Source organism: Leguminivora glycinivorella, chromosome 4 (assembly GCF_023078275.1).
Source record: "Leguminivora glycinivorella isolate SPB_JAAS2020 chromosome 4, LegGlyc_1.1, whole genome shotgun sequence".
Taxonomy (NCBI): domain Eukaryota; kingdom Metazoa; phylum Arthropoda; class Insecta; order Lepidoptera; family Tortricidae; genus Leguminivora; species Leguminivora glycinivorella.
In genome coordinates, this window is record NC_062974.1 from 10,959,524 (window position 1) to 10,980,956 (window position 21,433).

The window sequence follows — 21,433 nt, forward strand, 5'->3', positions numbered from 1 at the left end:
AACGCCGTAAATCTTAGAAACTGAACGTAAAAGCAATGAAAAATAAACAAAGGTGAGCTGTCAAATATCTTGGAAAGAATACTTGTAAATCGTTTTTTTTAGAAAAGCTCAGTCATGTTATTGTAATCAATTCGCCGGCTTTTGCCATGTCTTCGGTCATAATCTGCAGCGCCTACTTTGCGGTCTATCATCACTTCATCACGATTCATAAAGTTAACGGGGGATATGTTTAATCGACATACACACCTCACATGTTACGCGGTCATTGCTTCATGTAATTCGCGAAACTTTGACCACGCTCAACGACCGTTACTAAAACCCGTCTATACGCAGGTATTTTTGAACCAGAATTCATGGTGGATAGTTAACGGAATTTTCAGTGATAATAGTAGCCATGTCATGGATTCATGTGACAATAATTTAGTAATTTGAAAGCCCTCATTCTGGAGATAATAGCAAACTATTGTGTTATTCTATTCAACTAGTATCTGGGTTGCTGATGTAGCGAGTAGGTATCTAATCAACAAAAGGTCAGTCAGAGTAATGTAAGCAAATATGGGAAACATTGTACCTACACAAATAATAGGCGTGAAGAGGCAATTGTGTCAGATACCTATGACCAGCTTTATCTCATATTAATTTAAAGTGACACGACCATCAATCAATATCATCACTCATTATTGGAACTGAAACGGGACCTTATTTTAAATAACGACTTTGTTTTATTATCCAATCAATATTGCAATAGCACGAAAAATGTTATCCGTCCGTTTTTAAGACCAGACCCAGACCTTCCTCATTTTCTCAAGGATGAAACTTTGGGATAATGTAGAGTTCGTATCGACGTTTATTGTTTGCAGATATACCTAGTTCAGCCCGTCGGCCATTTTTTTTCTATAAGCTTTTTTTATACAAAACATTAACTTTCCTTAAATTCTCAAGGCTGATTTTTATATATGTAGGTATATGTTAGAAATTACGGTTAGGAATTGATAATCATCATTTCCTAACCATTTGCGACCGACAGTTCGACAGTAATCTCTTCAGACAGCAGTCGCGGTACACGTGAGTATCTTTGGTTTTACACAAAATAAAATATCTCTGTTTAATATCGTCCTTCCAGGCCATTATAGGAGATATACGAATCTCATTGTAGCGTTCCACCAAGGCGCATCAAACGAAAACGATCAGTCAAAATTATATGAATTGCCCTACCTTAGAAATCTTTGTAGTGTGTGCACTTTAATTTCCCCTTAGAAGCCAATTCAACTGTATTTGGAGGTCACGCGTGCCTCGTCTTGAATTAACACATATAGGTCGTATAGTGACGTCTTTATACGGAAAGCTGCATCATCGATAAGGATACTTCGATTTGTGTATGTGTTACTTAATTTACATACATATTGTATACACGTTATTAAATGAGTTATTACTATTGCCTCGTCTGGTACGTATGACAGCAGAGGTTAAGTAAACATAATTTTGTAAAGGCCAATTCTCATATTAATAATACGATACAGTAAAAACAGTAAACTGCATTATATGTAACAGAAATACTCAATTAAAAAAAAAAGTTAGTGCCAGTAACTTACTTTATAAATAACTAGCGACCCGCCCCGGCTTAGCACGGGTACTATACCTACATGTAAACCTTCCTCTACAATCACTCTATCTATTAAAAACAACCGCATCAAAATCCGTTGCGTAGTTTTAAAGATTTAAGCATTACATAGGGACATAGGGACAGAAAAAGCGACTTTGTTTTATACTATGTAGTGATAACGACTGCATATTTCCCAGTTATGTGTAAATATCTAATAAAAAGGCCAGACGTTATAACATTACACTCCATGCAAGTAAAATAATAACTCAATTGCGTGGTACCAATTTACATGTATCTAAATATATAAAAGAAGAAGCTGACTGACTGACATATCAACGCACAGCCGAAACCGCTGGTCCTAGAGATTCCAAATTTGGCACGTAGGTTCCTTATGTAGTGTAGAGGAGCACTAAGAAAGGATTTTCCAAAATTCACCTTCTAAGGGGGTCAAATGGGGGTTCAAAGTTTGTATGGGGAAACAAGATTAGTTTGACTATTTTATTCGAAACTTCACAGGAAGATTCCTTAAGACATATGACTGAATACGTGTTTCAGGTTTTTTGAAAATTTTACCCCTAAAAGGGTGAAAAGGGGGTGATAAAGTCAAAAAATCAATATGGGTATCGTTTTTATGGTTTATCGGGTCGCTGATCACGATAAATACAACGTTTTTAAAATCTAACGAGGCGGAAGTGAAATACCTTCTCTCCTGTTGTGGTGCAATGGGGTTTAAATATCAAAAATATATATAAAAGAAGATATTGACTGACTGACTGACATATCAACGCACAGCCGAAATCGCTGGTCCTAGAGATGTCAAATTTTGCACGTAGGTTCCTTATATAGTGTAGAGGAGCACTAAGAAAGGATTTTTCAAAATTCGCCTCCTAAGGGACTCAAATGGGGGTTCAAAGTTTGTATGGGGAAAGAAGATTAGTTTGACTATTTTATACGGAACTTCACAGGAGGATTCCTAAAGACATAATTATGACTAAATACATGTTTCTGGTTTTTTGAAAATTTGACTCCTAAAGGGGTGCAAAGGGGGTAAAGTCAAAAACACAATATGGGTATCGTTTTTATGGTTTATCGGGTCGCTGATCACGATAAATACAACGATCTTAAAATCTAATGAGGTGGAAAAGAAATTTTCTCCCCTGTTGTAGTGCAATAGGGTTAAAATATCCAAAATAGCCATAAGAGGAGCACTAAGAAAGGATTTTTCAAAGTTCACCTCCTAGCCTGATAATTTGACAGGGACATGGACAGGGACAGGGACAGGGACAGGGACAGGGACGTGTGTGTGTGGATTGAGTGAGCACCTTCCGAAAATAAAAATAAATATGCTGATCATTTAGTAAAAGTTCTAAAACAATTGTAAAACGAATCTCTGAATTTGTAAAAAGATAAATCAAAAGATACAGGATTAACATGTGCTCACTCAGTTCTCACAAAATACCAACGAAAACAGTGAATATATTCATTTAACATATAATATTTATATACTAACATTTAGTAAAAAATAGGCCAACCTACCTCTATAAATATTAGATCACCTAGTGACGTATTAAATTTTTTACAAATAGTTTTTTATGCTCACTCAATCCACACACTTTTGAAAAGCCGAATTTTGATGAAAAACATAAGATTTAGACCGCTATTATATATGTATAGTTTAGTAAAAGTGAAATGGGAATTTGTAAAATACAAAACGAACCACTAACGTGTCAGGTTTTTTTATAATAAATTTTTGTAAGTGCTCACTCAGTCCACACGTTTTGAGAAAGTTAAAAATGTAAATATCTTACGATTTGTAGCACCTAAGACACTCGAAAGTACTTCAACATTTAGTAAAAATTTTTACTAAATATCCACCATCTAATATTTTATATTCGTTGTCTGGTTTTAAAGATATTCAGACATAACTTTTCTCATACAAATGTATCAAGTAGGGTGACCACACTATGTCGGCTCCTGATTTTCCCCACCTTCCCATTGTCATATTGAGATTGGGGAGTTTCGTTCAATTTTGATAATAGTTTACCGGATTTGTAAGTGGGAGCGAGAAAAGAATAACTATTTCTCGCTCCCACTTACAAATCCGGTACGCTCATCTGTTAGCGCGATTAGATTACCAGGTTCTGGTTTCTTACTAGTGAAGTATTATATTCTTTGTTTCTTACCAATTATCATTCATGTCCTTTTTAATGCATGCATGTCGATATGGTTATTATCCTGACGTCGATAAAAATTACACAATACACATCATCACTAGGCCAAGATAATAACCTAAAAACAGTTTGCAGATGGATAATTAGTATGGTATTAGTTTAATATTATCAAAATTGAACGAACGAAACTCCCCAATCTCAATAAGACAATGGGAAGGTGGGGAAAATCAGGAGCCGACATAGTGTAGTCACCCTACTTGATACATTTGTATGAGAAAAGTTATGTCTGAATATCTTTAAAACCAGACAACGAATATAAAATATTAGATGGTGGATATTTAGTAAAAATTTTTACTAAATGTTGAAGTACTTTCGAGTGTCTTAGGTGCTACAAATCGTAAGATATTTACATTTTTAACTTTCTCAAAACGTGTGGACTGAGTGAGCACTTACAAAAATTTATTATAAAAAAACCTGACACGTTAGTGGTTCGTTTTGTATTTTACAAATTCCCATTTCACTTTTACTAAACTATACACATATAATAGCGGTCTAAATCTTATGTTTTTCATCAAAATTCGGCTTTTCAAAAGTGTGTGGATTGAGTGAGCATAAGAAACTATTTGTAAAAAATTTAATACGTCACTAGGTGATCTAATATTTATAGAGGTAGGTTGGCCTATTTTTTACTAAATGTTAGTATATAAATATTATATGTTAAATGAATATATTCACTGTTTTCGTTGGTAGTTTGTGAGAACTGAGTGAGCACATGTTAATGGCTGTATCTTTTGATTTATCTTTTTACAAATTCAGAGATTCGTTTTACAATTGTTTTAGAACTTTTACTAAATGATCAGCATATTTTTTTTTATTTTCGGAAGGTGCTCACTCAATCCACACACACACGACAGGGACAGGGACAGGGACAGGGACAGGGACAGGGACAGGGACAGGGACAGGGACAGGGACAGGGACAGGGATAGGGATAGGGATAGGGATAGAGATAGGGACAGGGATAGGGATAGAGATAGGAATAGGGATAGGGGTAGGGATAGATAGGATAGGGATAGAAATAGGGTTAGGAATAGGGGACGGGGACGGGGATAGAGATAGGGGAGGGACGGGGATAGGGATAGGGATAGGGATAGGTATAGGGATAGGGATAGGGATAGATAGGGATAGGGAGAGGGATAGGGATAGGTATAAGTATAGGGATAGGGATAGGGATATGGGTAGGGATAGATAGGGATAGGGATAGAAATAGGGATAGGGGACGGGGACAGGGATAGGGGAGGGACAGGGATAGGGATAGGGATAGGGATAGGTATAGGTATAGGGATAAGGATAGGGATAGGTATAGGGGTAGGGGTAGGGGTAGGGATAGGGATAGGGATAGGGGAGGGACGGGGACAGGGACGGGACGGGACGGGGACGGGGACAAGAATAGGGATTGGGGTCGGAATAATCGGTCGGCAATCGATATCTAGGCAGTGTAAAATGCAGGTGGCTCAGTGGGAAGGGATTAGTAAGTAGGCATCGGCGAGTATCCTGCATCCGTGATAACTATTATATTCAATGTGCTGTAAGAAGGTCGTTGTTTGCTTGCTTTTTATATGTTTACGTTTGCAATAAGTACAAGCAAAATGGAAAAAATTGTAAGCGATAATGCAAGGAAGTACTTTTTACCCTACCGACCATAGCGTCGAGATACTGGCTATGTGGGTTGTATGAAGTTTCCCCAGTATAAATATTTATATAGGTAAAATACATACATATTCGTACCTACCTACCTACGCTGTGGTCGCTGTGTAACAATTCTACAATCATTGCAAGAATTTCTTTTAAAACAATAGTACCTAATATGTGTAAGGTTACAGTCAGCCAGTCGAGAATTGCCCCGCTTTACCTTAATCGAAATAATCGCGGACAGATGTACCTACAAAGAAACCTACGGATCCAAATGAAAATCTTATTTTTTGTAAACGTTTCAATAAGAATACTTTTATTACGCGGGCGAAGCCGCGGGTAAAAGCTAGTGTACAATAAATATAAATTATAATACTTTATTTTAATTGGTATAGTTCATAATCCTCATTATTTAAACATGCGATTCCACGAGATTTCATCGTTAATCAATTCAGAAATAGCGTAGCAATAAAATCGACATTAACTATTAATTTAGTGAGAGTAATTACTAATTACCACGTAGGTAAAGGACTAAAACTAAAACATAATTCATATGTGGGTAACTGTAATTTTCCTTCTGTTTATGCTGCCATTAGCACAAACACGGTAAAAGAAACTATAATGTTGAGCATTGTAATCAATCAAAAATATAACCATTGAAACTCGTTTCACCTTGCATCCTTATCCGAGGCATCCTCAGACTGATGATGTTGACGGACAGCACCAACAGAATCAGACCTATTCTTGTTTTGGAATTTATTTGTTTATCTATATATTTTTGTTGTACAGGTGGAGCAGTTGATTGCAGTCGGTAATGGGCACGCGGTGAGCCTCGCGGGACTCCAGCATGACAGACGAACGGGCAGTGAGCGCGGGCGGCGCCAACGCCGCGCCGCAGCACAGGAAGGGCCACAGGTCTGTCCACCATTCATTACATCAAGGGATACATGAAGCTGTGGGGCACAGACAGCGATGAAAGACCGTTCACAGCACTAGCGGCAGACGTCTGGTTCTTCTGGAAGTCATCTATGGACCTTTAACCACATGTAATGTGCATGACGGACGAGCGGGTTAGGAATGGTCACATCACAGGTCTGTCAACATTTACGTATTACGTCGATATCATGCGGCATCCAACACGAATGACAGGATTTTAGATGCAAGTAATTTGCATCTGTTTGGTTGCACGAATCCTTTAAGGAGATGCCATGTGTTTTAGTTTAGACCTAGAACTGTTTCTGCCACAAACGAGAAATAGATAAATGGAGCGAGAGAGATCTAGATGATTTCAGTCGATTCTCGTAATTGAACCGTAAATTAAGCAATTTTTATGAAATGTAGCTCTAGGTAATTTAATTGTACTTTATCATACTGTACTCCTTAATAGGTGGTCCTGTCAATTAAGCGTTGGCTTGACTTCAAGCGTCGAGTACTCTTTCAAGTTTCAAGTGTCAAGTACTCGTAAGTAGCAAAATACGTAATATCGTCACTACTTTAAATAAATCTCGTATCTCATGCTGTTCCTCAAAGTTAAAATGCAGTAAGTCTATATGCATTCCATACATACTTACTACAATTTTCTTTTCATTTACAGACGAAGGTACAAGTTTTAAAAAAAGTAGTGTTGATATGCTTATGGCTATACACTTAGCTACTTCGTCTAAGTAAATACATTGAGATGCTTGAGATTCACATTTAAGTCTAGGTAAACAATGGAGTTCTCCGAAATCTTAGCATTTGTTTAGATAGGTACTTTAGATTTGTGATTATTATGATACACCTTTCAACTTCAACTATTCCATCAAATTAAACCGGTTAGCTCACATTTTAAATGTTAATACGAATTTAGATTGGCCTGTTTCAAAGTCAACTAGCTCCTAATATAATCATGAGATTGTTCCCTCGTGAGATGTGAGAGTGGTATTTGTCGTTTAATTATTCGAGTATCGGTTAACATAAGTAGTTCATGTTGTATCAAATTGGCACACTCATGAATATATCATACCTATTATGTATCGGTATAGCATATCTAATTGTCGGAATGTTGACAGTATTATTATGATATTTTTCCCCTCACTAGCTCGGAAACACGTGTTTTGTCCTTTAATACCAGCGGGTAAAAACGCATTTTATCCACTAGTGGGTAAAGTAATTTGACCTTGAATAAAGTCAAATTAACTGCTTTAAAATTGATAAAAGTAGGTGAATCTAGTAATAAAGATGATTTACCACCTGTGGAACTACTGGAAGCAGTGATAAATGCATTTTTTGCGTTGTAGTTTCCTCGCTATAGTGAGAGGAAAAGTTTTGTGTTACACTCGGGTGCAAATGTATTTTACTTCTCGTGTGTTAAAAAAACTCGCAAGTTCAGGATTCTATTCTCGAACCACTCGCTTCGCTCGTGGTTCAACTATAGAATCCTTTCACTTGCTCGTTTTTCAATTCCACACTCGGCGTTAAAATACAACTTTGCCCCCTTGTATAACAAATAACTATTACTGCTTGGCGTACTAACGTTGTCAATGTGTTTCAATTTCAATATGTATTCATATTTATTTACTGTTTTGTTTATTGTTGTTTACATACCCAATAATTAAGTTAATTGATTAATTTGTTACAAGACTATAATGACTACAATGCGCTCCTCAAAATTTACATCAATATAATTACAATGAAATTGATTGTTGTGACCTGCATTGATTTTAATGAACTGACGGCAGACTCCCGAGCTATCCAAATAAAATAAATATAGGATTTCTCTAAGCACTGAAGTAAGCTCCTGCCTCCTATCAGCTTTCTATTGACAAAAACCTATTTTCTTGACAGAGCAGACCTAATCAGCCTAATGTAACTAGGCCTCGCGATCTTCTACTGGTTTTGTCAGATTCGAAAGGGCTCGCGAGGCGTTTGTGACTTGTGGAGCAACTCAGGACCGTCATCTCGTTAATCTTGACATCGACATCTGGTCTCTGATAATGTTTAACGGTTCCTGACTTCAGCGATTTTACAGCGGTCGCAATCTCTGTTATCTGACCTTGTCGTCAACGCCGGTCTTATATATTTTTAGATAATTTACAGATATTTACCGACACTTCAAAATAACTCTTACCTTTTAAATAAAATTAAGTAATGTTATTCATAACGGCGCTACAAACAAACATAAGTAATTTTTGTCGGCCTTCAAACTTCAAAATTCGTTATTTTGTCTTAGGTATGTGTTAGTAAGAAAGGGATACAACAACCCCAAAATTTGTAACGTTTTAATCATAATCTATAATCAATGTACGACATTATTCTGATATGCTTTAAACTGTGCGTAAAATTTACGTGACATATTAACTTAATGATATGATATACATGGGGCCAAATGAGGTGGGTGCTCATAAGTTTCAGCTTCCGCTTGGCTTGGTTTTTCGGGGGATATCCGGTTGAAGTTAGTAAAAATTATATCATAATGATTTTTTTATTATTATCTATGTAAAACAGTGCGGTTTGTTAAATCTAATCAGTAAGGGTAATATAAAAACAGTCGTAAGTTACCTATCCTTCAGTATAAACCCTAAATTTAATCCAATAAGTATTATGTAGTATTCCGTGCCTAAAGTGCGGATCTGCAAAGTACGGATCATCTACTACTGATGGAATTTTTGATGAAAACGTCTTTATTGCACTAGGAGCTCTCTTGTTTTCAATGTAGGTACTTTATTAGATTCATGTCATTACATATAATCGTATAACGTATATGATATGATTGATATATCGGCGATCAAAACGAACGCCTTCAGCATAATACTCATCTTTATGCTGACTTCGTTAAATATTTCATTCCGTGGAAAATGTTTAATGTGCCGACGCTAAACGTTTACTGCGTGTCATTGATTGGGTTTCATTTCATGGCTAAAGTTCTAACATATTCATGGTTTTCTATGCTCGTGTAAGTAATACCTTACCCGACCGTACACATTTGCATTTTATTGGCCAACTAGGAGAAAAGTAGCCACATTTTACACATAATTTAAAATACATTTTGTAAAAGGATTAATTCTGGTTTCCGTGATGCCACAATAATACAATATAATAAAACTTACGTATTCTATCGTAGAAATATGCCGCCATTTACGTTGAAACACATTAAAAAAAGTGTAAATATGCACTTCTGTTATTTGTGAGTGTTTGTCCTCAGTGCTTATCTTATATAAGTATCACTATGATGCAACCAATCTTATCATTCTCAAATGTATTATTGAAGAAAGCCAAAGCTTCAGAAGACGAGATAGTGACAGCATCAATTGCTCGTTGACAAATTCCACACGGCCGTTTACCTCTGCTCCGAGCTTTCCAAACGTAATTTCAGCCTCTCCAAGAATATAGGTGAATGCAAAACGGTCATAACGAAGACAATAATACTTACTGTGATACTAGAGACCGCTTTATACATTATGTAATCTATGTATAACTGCAGCACACTTACGTCACTTACGTTTGTGTTTATTATAAAATACGTACCCCCCCTTATTCATAAACGTTCACTAAAGTTATCAAGCCGATAAAGTTCGTTTATCCCTTTCTATCACACCAATACGTCGGAAAGAGACAAACGAACTTTATCGGCTTGATAACTTTAGTGAACGTTTATGAATAAGGGGGTTAGTTTGTTACCTATATTATATAAGTATAATTGTACGTGATTTGAAATGGTTTGCTGTTGATGCTGATATGCATAATGCGTAAGAAATAATACGCTGTTTCCACGTGAGCATGTTATCGTATTCTTATTACGATGTTGATGCCACCCAGTGAGTCACCAATGTCATCAAATCAATTGATGGCCTAGTATAGGCTTACAATAGAATTATCAAATCTAATCTGCGCATGTCTATCTAAGTGTCAATCCTATTTATTTGTTCAGGAAAAGATAAGATATTGTTTTTAGAGCTCGATTTCTTAAGCTTTTCGGAACATATGTATTGTAGACCTTAAGATTAAGACACTCCTTCGACCAAGCCCACACTTCAGCAAAACAACTCGTAAAGTTTTATTAGGACATACCTACATAGCTGTATTTGTCGCACCTGTAACAATTTATTAGAGCCAATTACACCGCCAAACGTCTCTAGCTCTCCGTATTACTTTAATTTAATGTTTTATGTATGGAGTGACTAAGATTAAGGAAGTCGTGACTAGAGTCGTGTTTATTTAGGTAAAGTGTAACAATACGATGTAATAATGAGCTGTTTTTCGTTTGGATGTAACCTTAATTTTGTTCTTAGCAGTGAGAATTTGAAGCTGAGAAAGCGTATTGAAGGACAAACCCTATACTTACATTGGAACATGAGATCCATGACGATGACGCTACCGCCACGTGTGTCACCGCAGCACCCGAGCCTCCGGCCCCTTACCCGATAACTCATCGCCGTATCTTTGCGACACCTGGCCCACATTCACATCTTAATCGGGCGATATCACTTCTGACAACAAAACACCAGCTTTACTCATTCTCACATGGTTAGTAGGTTCGCTCCTCGAGCACGCGCGATACGCCTTCCAGACAAGTACTAAATTTGTAGGAACGACGCGCTCAATTATGTGCTCCAAAAGTATAAAACCTGTGTAAATAAGAGTGCCCCATTGTGCTTCGTTATTACAATTCTATTCGTTCGTTCTCCTTTGTTGTTGAAGCAGCTCGTTCATTGGCAATGACGGAAAAAACAGCGGATCAACTGCGTTGTTTGTTACACAGGTACTCATCTCCTGGGGCTTAACTGTATCATTAGTTCGTTTTTAATACGGAGCATGTTGAGGAAATGGTTCGATGTCAACGCTAATGTTTGCAGTTTAGCTAATGTCATTGTGCTAAGGCGAAACATGTGTACATAATTTTGACTTCGACAATACGATTGTTTGTCGTACGCGCTGATTAACAGAAGCTTCCCACAGTTATCTACCTACTTTCCACCATTAGGTTACAGTTAAATATGTGTATTGTAAAATTCTAAATGTTACGATAACTTGGAAGCAATATGGTTTGAAATTGGGTGTTATGAACAATAAAAACTTTGAGTGTGTCATAAAATTGCTATTCGATAAAACATAATGTCAGTTTCATACATTTTAACTTTTTGCAAACAAAATGTCAACTAGTATTTTCTGAGTTTTCTGACACAAAAATTGTAGGACTACTTAAACGTAGACTTTAGTCAGAGAATGCTTCATGGCATTAAGTACGCTTATTGTACATCGAGTGTTTCTTATATGAAATAAATAAAATAAATAGCCGCTTCCCTACAGTATGAACAATAATTTTAAATCCGGAGAAAACCTAATGATGGCTCAGAGCTTCATAAGTACCTGTACAAGCGTCGAAAGATCGATGGCACACAGTCCAAAACGCGTATTAACGTTATTCTGTTTGTTCAGGAGGCAAGAGTCAATGTACGCGATGACGGGACTGTACGCGGAGTCAGGAGGCGCGGAGGCCGAGGACGGGCCCGGGCCGAGCGCGCCGCTGCCCCCGCCGCCCGCGCACCCCCTGCGGGACCCAGTCAAGTGCCACAGCCGGAACCCCTCGGCCGGCATATGCGACAGGTATGCACTTCAAACACATTCTTCAAATCTTCACCCCAAACCTCGACGGATACAAAGCAGATTTTCATAACTGGGTCTGGGAGGCACAAATGTCAAGAACATTGAACCCTAATATTCACTCGCTTTTATAATATGATACAAGTGTGCTCCGCCAAACAAATGTGTAGTTTTCAATGAAAACGGTAACGGCACGGGATCTCGGCAAGTCGTCAAGTGCCACAGACGGAACCCCTTGACGACAGGTATGCACTTCAAACACATTCTTCTAATCTTCATTTCGAGGCTCGACAGATTCATAACTGGGAGCCACAAACGTCAAGGACATTTTAATCGCATTTCAATCTATCGCTTGAGTCGCTTCACATCGGTCCCGTTCTATGTAAAATTCAACCGCAGAGATTTTTATAACCACACTTTATATTAAGTTAAGGAACATAATAAACGATCTTCAATTACCGCTTCTTGCATGGTTCCCAGAAAATACAATGTGTTAAACATGTGGTTTGCTTACAGAGAACGCGAGAGAGAAAGAGAGAAGCCTCACCAGTTATTCCCAGAAATTTTGGACATTCCTCATGATGCGCGCGACTGCGGTATCTTGTCATGGAGACCGCTATTTATCCAGAGATTTTCTAGTATTAAAGTAAGTGTGTCTTTTACTTAATATTAAAATTTAGAGCATGTTTAGTTTAGTATCGTAAAATGTTAAAGCTACATACTTATATACCTAAATACAAAGTCGATGTGGGTAAAAAGTCGATAGACTTGGTATTTACAAAGTTTATAATTCGGTCGAAGTTATTCTTCGACGAAATTTTCAGTCATTATTTAATCAAATATTAAACAAGACTTATAACATGGCTTGAAATTTATGACTTACAAACTTGACTCATTATTTACTGCAAATATAAACAGTCGATATCAATTTGACTTTATTTTGACTCATGACTTGACCTAACTTCAATACGAGAAACTCGTCGAAATCAGTATAAACAGTTCTTTGAAGCAATGTTCCTTAGAGTACAACTGATATGATAAGATCGATCACACATAAGGCTACAACTGTTTGATAAGTCACAAACTGCTAGAAGTGACTAATACCACCGACACGCCTATCTTAAAATACCCAATGGACATACTTAGTTGTTGCAATCATTTGAATCTTTCGTTAACCAAAGAGAGTAGCTTTTCTTTTGGATCATCGCTTTTTGAAGCCAACGAAATTCTTACCAATTATAGGTTCAAATCCAAAATAGGCTAACTATGGTGGGTCTTACGAGGGTAAAGGTTGCTTCTTTAATAGCGTTCTATTTGCAGGTATTTGTATTTTTCCTCTCCATCCTCGTGACGCTGCAACAAGCGCTCAGCTCCGGCTACATAAACTCCGTGATCACGACCATCGAGAAGCGTTTCGAGATCCCGTCGAGCCTCTCGGGGCTCATCGCGAGCAGTTACGAGATCGGCAACGTTATTACCGTAATCTTCGTCTCGTATCTCGGCAGCCGACGGCACATTCCTGTTTGGATCGCAGTCGGTATGAAATTCTATGAACCTATTATCCCATTGAGTCTCGCCAATAGGGTGTTAATAGGCTGTTTTTGCTGTCATATTTTTATTACGTCATGCATTTTGATCAGACCTAACGCAGCTAGATTCGGTTTAGAAAATAAGTACCGTATGAAATAATTGAAATGCATACTCATCATAGTTTCTACTCATAGTTTTTACACATATCGTCTAGATTTTGTAAAAGTTTGACCATTTTGAAGCCTCGGTATTTGCTTACTATGGCAGTAGTATGGTGGCACCCGCGTGCACTTACTGTATGCAGCCGCGCTTGCTGACGGACGCCCTCAAACATATGTTGAGTAGTTTTAAAAAATCCCTGATACTTAATGACAATTTGATTGTCTAATCTATTATAATCTAGTAAGTTTTTTGACTAAAATGAAAGTTGGATTGAGCGGAAATTAGATAGATTTAGATAAGCACGTTACTTAGGTAAATAGATGAATCACGTAATTATTTTTAAAATCGGGACTTAATCGCGTATAACTACATATTAAACTGACCTCCAACGTTTCAAGGACGGCGTTGTCCCCGTGGTCTCGGAGAAGACTGGCTTGAAATGACATCAACACCTTCTGACAGCCGCGCGAGTATTTCGAACTACCCGCACTTGGTTTTGATTATCAACTTGAACTGTTTGCGCACTAGGGATGTTACTCTGTCGACATACAACACTGACGATATTCGATTTAACGACTGTCGATATTATCACACTGTTTACAGAAAGCCTACGCACACTGGCAGGTATTTGAATGCCCTTTCTCACCACCACCCGCGCCACCTGCAGTCAGTTGTCTCATCGCTGGTGAATAGAGCGTATGATCTGTGTGACCCTGAATATTTGAAGGATGAGTTGTCACATATTCAGGAGGTCCTTAGAAGGAACGGGTACAAGAATAAAAAGTGGCAACCTAGACGGAAGGCAAGGGGGAAACGTCCTGAGGTGTCCAGACAACCGGCATTTCTGCCGTATGTTAAAGGTGTGACGGATAAGGTTGGTACAGTACTTGGAAAGTACTCTAATATATAAAGACGGTATACACGCCATTATCCAAAGTTGCAGGAAGCCTAAGATCACCTAAGGACGTTATACCGTTTCAATCACCTGGCGTTTATAAAATTGATTGCAGTTGTGGTAGCTCCTACATTGGAGAAACTAAGCGCACCATAGAAGAAAGGGTAAAGGAGCACATTGCGGCTGTGAAAAATCGTCAGGTCAACAAGTCTGCCGTGGCTGAACATTTGTTAGAGTCAGGGCCAAACCACTGGATCGAACTACATGACCCTAAAGTCCTTTCCACGGAACGCCATTTCTACAGTAGAAAAGTGCGTGAAGCCATTGAAATCAAAAAACATCGCAATTTCAATCGGGACGAAGGTTTTAGGATCTCATCCACATGAAATCCTGTCATTAATAAGTGTAAGCCGAAAATAATATCGACAGTCGTTAAATCGAATATCGTCAGTGTTGTATGTCGACAGAGTAACATCCCTAGTGCGCAAACAGTTCAAGTTGATAATCAAAACCAAGTGCGGGTAGTTCGAAAAACTCGCGCGGCTGTCAGAAGGTGTTGATGTCATTTCAAGCCAGTCTTCTCCGAGACCACGGGGACAACGCCGTCCTTGAAACGTTGGAGGTCAGTTTAATATGTAGTTATACGCGATTAAGTCCCGATTTTAAAAATAATTATGTGTAATAATCGTGAAAGTTTAAATCAGTGAGATGAATCACGATCGAAAATCCATGAACTTTTATACTTAGGTTGTGTTTTTTCTGCAGGTGCTGTAATAATGGGCATCGGTTCGTTAGTATTCGTGGTGCCTCACTTCATAGCAGAAATTAATAGCGAAATGACAGTAAACAATAAGTCGGCCGATAATATTTGTTACCGACCACCGGAGAAGAACATTCTAGCTCAAGGCCTGTCTCCTAATAACTTGAGGCCGGAAAATTGTATTAAGGTAAGAACTATATTTAAGTCACTTTTACGAGTACAAGCCTCATAATCTCATTATTTCAAAGCAAGGCATTATTTTCCTTTTTAACGTTTGTGAATTCAAGCCCTTGTTACTACAGTAAAGTAGAGAACTGGGTTACAATAATTTACGAAATAAGTTTTCTAAATAAGATGAAGTATCGGACTGCTAAGGAAGAGAAAGTAAATAAAAGAAAATACCTTTATACCTATTAGGCATCCTGTCCTTTTAGGTGTCGATAGATTTGTCTCAATTTAGGAAGTGACATTGGATAAAGGAAAGGCCTCCTACCTATCTAATAAATCAGAAATCAAATGTACCTAAACAACTGACGCCACTATCCAAATACTTAATGTCTGTATCGCATATAGATCGCCTTACGGCTTATTTTGAGCGCTGCTGCTATCTAGCCTTAGTACATTTTCACATTATCCGATCCGATATCGGATGTAGGACCGATATTCCATATATTTAAGCCGCCATCTTTGATTTTTGCCTTTGATATCCTTCCTGCACCCGATATCAGATCGGATAATACAAAACGCACTTATTAAGTTTGGCTAGTCGCTCGAGAGAAACGCTATTCCTGTTGGTCCCATACGTATATATGCGATCGGGTTCAAAGAAACCTTTTAGTTCAGAAACTCATAACAAAATTTTGTAAACAGAGCTCCCCGAGCACGTTCCTGCCAGTGATGGTGTTCGTGGTGGCACAACTCCTGCTCGGCTGCGGCGGGTCGCCGCTGCTCACGCTCGGCACCACCTACGTCGACGACCACGTGCGCCCGGAGTCCTCCAGCATGTATATAGGTACATTGGCATAGGTTTAGTAATAAGGAAATATTGGAAACAGAGCTTGTCGAGCACATTCCTGCCGGTGGCGGTATTTGTGGCTCTTCGCTGCTCACGCTCGGCACCACCTACGCCGACGACCACGTGCGCCCAGTCCTCCAGCATGTATATAGGTACGTTGGCATAGGTTTATAGTAATAAGGAAATATTGTAAACGAAGCTTGTCGAGCACATTCCTGCCGGTGGCGGTGTTTGTGGCTCTTCGCTGCTCACGCTCGGCACCACCTGCGTCGACGACCACGTGCGCCCAGTCGTCCAGCATGTATATAATAGGTACGTTGGCATAGGTTTAGTAATAAGGAAATATTGTAAACAGAGCTTGTCGCGCACATTCCTGCCGGTGGCGGTGTTTGTGGCTCTTCGCTGCTCACGCTCGGCACCACCTACGCCGACGACCACGTGTGCCCAGTCCTCCAGCATGTATATAGGTACGTTGGCATAGGTTTAGTAATAAGGAAATATTGGAAACAGAGCTTGTCGAGCACATTCCTGCCAGTGGCGGTGTTTGTGGCTCTTCGCTGCTCACGCTCGGCACCACCTGCGGCGACGACCACGTGTGCCCAGTCCTCCAGCATGTATATAGGTACGTTGTCGCGGGTTTGGAAAACTAGATGCCACATATGCCTTGTCATAAGCGACGCTCTTGAATAGCTTCAACTGTGTTAAATAACTCGATCGATCACTCACGATTATCCACCGATATGAGGGTACAAGGCGGCGTGGGTTTAGTTACCGATTGTAGTCGAGTGAAATGCCATCGACAGTAGTAATTAACATATCTTTAACCTCAATACAAAGAGATATTTTATAATAAAAAAATATTTCATCATTGATGTGGAAGATTAATTATTGACTCAGGTAACAATTTAATTAAGTAGGATGATCATTAATATATTGTAACACAAGCCAAAAACCGTTTAAACAAAAAAAATGTCCTATAATATTTACTTTATTTTTATTTATCTATTTATTTATTTAATGTGGATGTTAGTGTAACCTTTACGTCAAAATATATTCTGTCTGCTACGAATGGATGTCGCAACGGTTTAAGTAGGTACAATACAGACAAACAGATCAGAGACCAAAATATCTGATTCTGTACACCTGGTTTCATAACGTCATTGCGACGCGTTCATCCTACATGTTATATTATGTTACGAGCGAGTCCGAATACTTTGACCGTGTTGTAAATACGAGTTCGGACTTCTGAGTCCGCCGTGGCTCATGTTACTCTGTATAAATCTTAGTTCGCGAACAAATTACAGCAAACTTCGCCATTTAACCGCTGCTATAAATCGTTGACCTTCTGTTCCTTTCGACCTTAGGGAGGTGGCACTATATTCCACGGCTTTATTGTCATGCCTTGACTTGTGCCGTGCGCTCGTATAACCGCGCTGCTCTGCCATTTACTAGAAGACATAAAGAAGTTCGTCGAACCTTGTAACCAGATTTATTTTATTAATCTATTCTATCTTACCCCGAAACGCATAAACCACTCAATAGCGATCATCGGTAAATTTGAATCTGTACACTATTAAATTATCCGATTGCGTGTACTTTTACGAAGATCTCTGTTTTAGCACTATTAATATTACTTTCACGTCCCACACGCCCATTACATCCATAACGGCAATATAAAACAAGCACCCGTCAAATTAGTTTATTGCTTCAGTACCTTCTTACTTACACTAATTTGCCGCATGAAACTGTCGCAGTATTATTCCTACTACTAAAGTACTAAAATAATATGATAAATTGACGTTGTCCCTATTGCATTTATTTTCTATGAATTATACTTGCAGATTCAATTTGCTATTGAAGAGTTTTAGTGTCTATCTGTCTATTGTTTATGTGAGTAGGTTTTATTTGTATAACAAGGCTATAAATAACTACTTAATTAGAAATGCAGTAAGGCTTGTAAGTTACTTCCATTAGTCACAATATATTGAGAAAATAAATATATTTACACAACTCACTGAAAAAGTTCTTAATACTAGACATGAGTTCAAATCGAAATTTCATTGGCATGATTAATAACACTCGTATAAAGGATCTCCATAATTCGCTGAAGAAAAAACTGATATCGTAAAAAGTACCCAGGTCGGAGAAGGTACATCAAATCTTGGATTCTTGCTAGGGTCGTTACTTAAATACGCTACCGCTGAATCATGGATGCGGGGCGTCGTAACTCGTAAAACTGCAGGATACATTTAATAAATGAAGACTGTTGAACCCGCACGTGTTTCTCGCGTGTCTTGTCAATATTGTCGTGTGTAATAAACAAATTATTACTTGTCATAAGATATAAAAGCAGCAGATTCCTCCCTATTAAATACACTGTATGTATAATTCTTGTTAATACCGCGAAAATGAAAATGGAATACAATTCCTACTAGCTTGACAGGTTTAATACTGAAGAAATTATTAAAGGCAAGGCAACCCTAACAACTACATACCTCGTTCAATAATCGTTCAACTTTTATGTCGAGCTTACCTGTAGAACTATGAAGACATGCATCGTTTAATGAGTATGAGGTGACCTAACCTTCAATCCAGGCGGCGTAATTTAAGCTTCAACTTCCGTTATCTATCAAGACCTTGAAAAACCTTACTGCAATACCCCAATCGATATGTTATGTCACTTATTGTAAAGAACCATGGAATTTTTGTCGCTGTCCGATGAAAAATGCAAATAAATATGTCTTACAATATGCATTAATCAGCGTCCATTAAAATACGTTAGCTGTTCAAATAAATGCCAAATATTGTAGGCTAAGGTGAGGTGCAATATGTCATGTCGTGAATGAAGCGCCCCACGGCCGTGACGAACAAACTTCAGGCGCCCTTGACCTACCCACCACTGCCATCAGTCGCCGGAACAAACTTAGGCCTTTACGTGTACAAAAGTGGAACCATCTAGCATTACTCACTTTTTAAAACAAATTGACATTTTGGTCAATAAATGTAGCCAAAATTTTAGTATTGTTCCGAAGCAATGTTGGTTATGATTGCGTATTTGTTTTGTTTTAATAAAACCTTGTAGCAAAAAAATGGCCGTCGGGCCGAACTAGCTAATATACAGACATTAAACTTCTATACGAACTCTACATTATCCCAAAGTTTCATTCTTGTTAAAATTAGGATGGTCTGGCGGTTCTGGGCTCTTAGTCTATTACGAGACATCCGTCGATCACTATAAAACCTTTCATATTCAACCCAAATCCATTTTTAGTCCGTCGATGTATTGCGTTGCGGCTTTGCAATAGCACCGAAGCGAAGGGTTTTAATAAGGCCCTACAGGTGCGGGGCGCTCAAGAGACGCTTGAACCGTCTGGAATGATCCATTCCCGTTTTCTTTCTCCATGCCTTTCCGCCCCACTTTTAATGTGAAGGACACTTACCTAATCTTAGACGCTCCCAAGGGTCATTTATATTATAAAAGTAATTATTCAAAGACCTTTCTGACTTGTTTAGAGCAGACCTACCTAATTGCCATGTGAATGGAATATGAAGCGAAAACTAGAAGCCGAACACGCGATGTCAGAGCTATTACTTTGAAAAACATTCCTAGCGTCGAGGACAGGGTGCGGCTAAGATCTATTAGGATATTAACGTTTTTCCTTTAGAATTCTGTCTGTCCTTAGACTTTATTAATAGCGTTATTATATTAATGGCTTTATTTTTTAGTAGGTACCGATACCTATCCTAAACAAACTATCTTATCGTATTGCTATATAAAAATCGGTTCTTGACTTTCGTACAAAAAATGTATATTCAGTTTGACTCTTATAGAGTTCTGAAAGGCGCATTAAAGATTTTAAAGTGTAATTACCTGAACTTCGAAAGAGTACGTACTTTTGTTGTTCAACTTGGCATTTAGAAAAGCTCACTCTACCTAGAGCCCGCCGACCCCATCTTAAAGCTTTCAAGTGCCTCGGCAGTCGAGATGAAATGTTACACTTCCTGGTATTATGGCAATATTTTTATACATATTGACGTCATTTGACGTCACCCATAGAATGTAACGGCTAATAGAACTGCTATTAACTAAATTAGGTTTGGCACAATAGGGGCAGCTTTTTGTCACGGAGAAGCAAGTGTAAGAAACAGCGTGTAATTGGTTCCAACATCAAAATATAGAGATTTAGGGCCGGTTGCATCAAATCGTCTGTCACCGTTAAATCGTTCGTTAAATTTTATTGTATGGGAAGTTCCATAGACGTCTACTACGTGACGATGATGTGTCTGTCAAAGGTGGTTGATGCAACTGGCCCTTAATTTAGCTATACAAATTATACAAAGCTGTATTTTATATTTTTCTCAATCTAAAAACCTTCACTTCGCTCAATTATATGTTCAGTTCTTCGAGTATTCACCTATAAGTTTCCTAAATGTCAGCTCAAAATATACATACCAAGTACGACAACGACTCTAAATAAAATCCATAAAACTGCAATATTTAAATCTAGCCCGAAGTTCAAGGTCCACAGTGAAATAACAAACAGGGCGATTGCAGCGGAGCGCTCACGCGACGCGACGCCGCGCCCGGGTTCGGCCCATCAGTCATAGATATTTGTTACCAAAGCCTGCCGCAACGGCGAGCAACACTGACCTAGTTTCAGCGTAATGTCTACAAGCGAATCGCAACGCTGCTGGCCTACCTATTCAAATCGCTCATTACCCGCATTATGTCTAGGAAATCAACATAAGCATGATCTTTTTAGTAACAGATACATAGGCCAACTTATAGTAGAAACAAATTACAGCCGAGACGACATGTTATTTTAAAGTAGCTGGCTAGCTGCATACACGCTCCCTCGTGCCGCCGTCTTTGCTTCATAAGCTTCGTTTTGTGCATTCGCCGCGTCGGCTTCCTTTCAGCGCACCTGCTTCAATGATTTGGAACTTGTTTACGCTATTATGAATGCGGTTTTATAACATTTAAATCAAAACACGCTGTTGAACTGATGTACGAGTACACAATAAA

General features: G+C 38.4%; 2 protein-coding genes across 5 annotated transcripts in view; one reads left to right on the forward strand and one right to left on the reverse strand.

The window, feature by feature from the left end:
* The window catches only part of LOC125225202, a 119,565-nt gene extending 108,572 nt beyond the window's left edge, over window positions 1-10,993 (reverse strand). Inside the window, exon 1 of the mRNA XM_048128803.1 lies at window positions 10,787-10,993. The gene's annotated coding sequence lies outside the window, so the exon portion shown is untranslated. The remainder of the gene's footprint in view (window positions 1-10,786) is intronic.
* LOC125225197 (solute carrier organic anion transporter family member 5A1) overlaps window positions 1-21,433 on the forward strand; it is a 97,690-nt gene that overhangs the window by 59,884 nt on the left and 16,373 nt on the right. For 3 of the 4 annotated variants that reach the window (XM_048128794.1, XM_048128791.1, XM_048128792.1), the window contains 6 exons: window positions 6,253-6,378; window positions 11,881-12,048; window positions 12,562-12,691; window positions 13,366-13,582; window positions 15,398-15,579; window positions 16,263-16,404. In XM_048128794.1, coding sequence (XP_047984751.1) covers window positions 6,311-6,378; window positions 11,881-12,048; window positions 12,562-12,691; window positions 13,366-13,582; window positions 15,398-15,579; window positions 16,263-16,404 — 907 coding nt within the window. In that variant the 5' untranslated portion in view covers window positions 6,253-6,310. Of the gene's footprint in view, window positions 1-6,252; window positions 6,379-11,061; window positions 11,204-11,880; window positions 12,049-12,561; window positions 12,692-13,365; window positions 13,583-15,397; window positions 15,580-16,262; window positions 16,405-21,433 lie in introns of those variants that run through there. The other variant, XM_048128793.1, reaches the window with a different exon arrangement.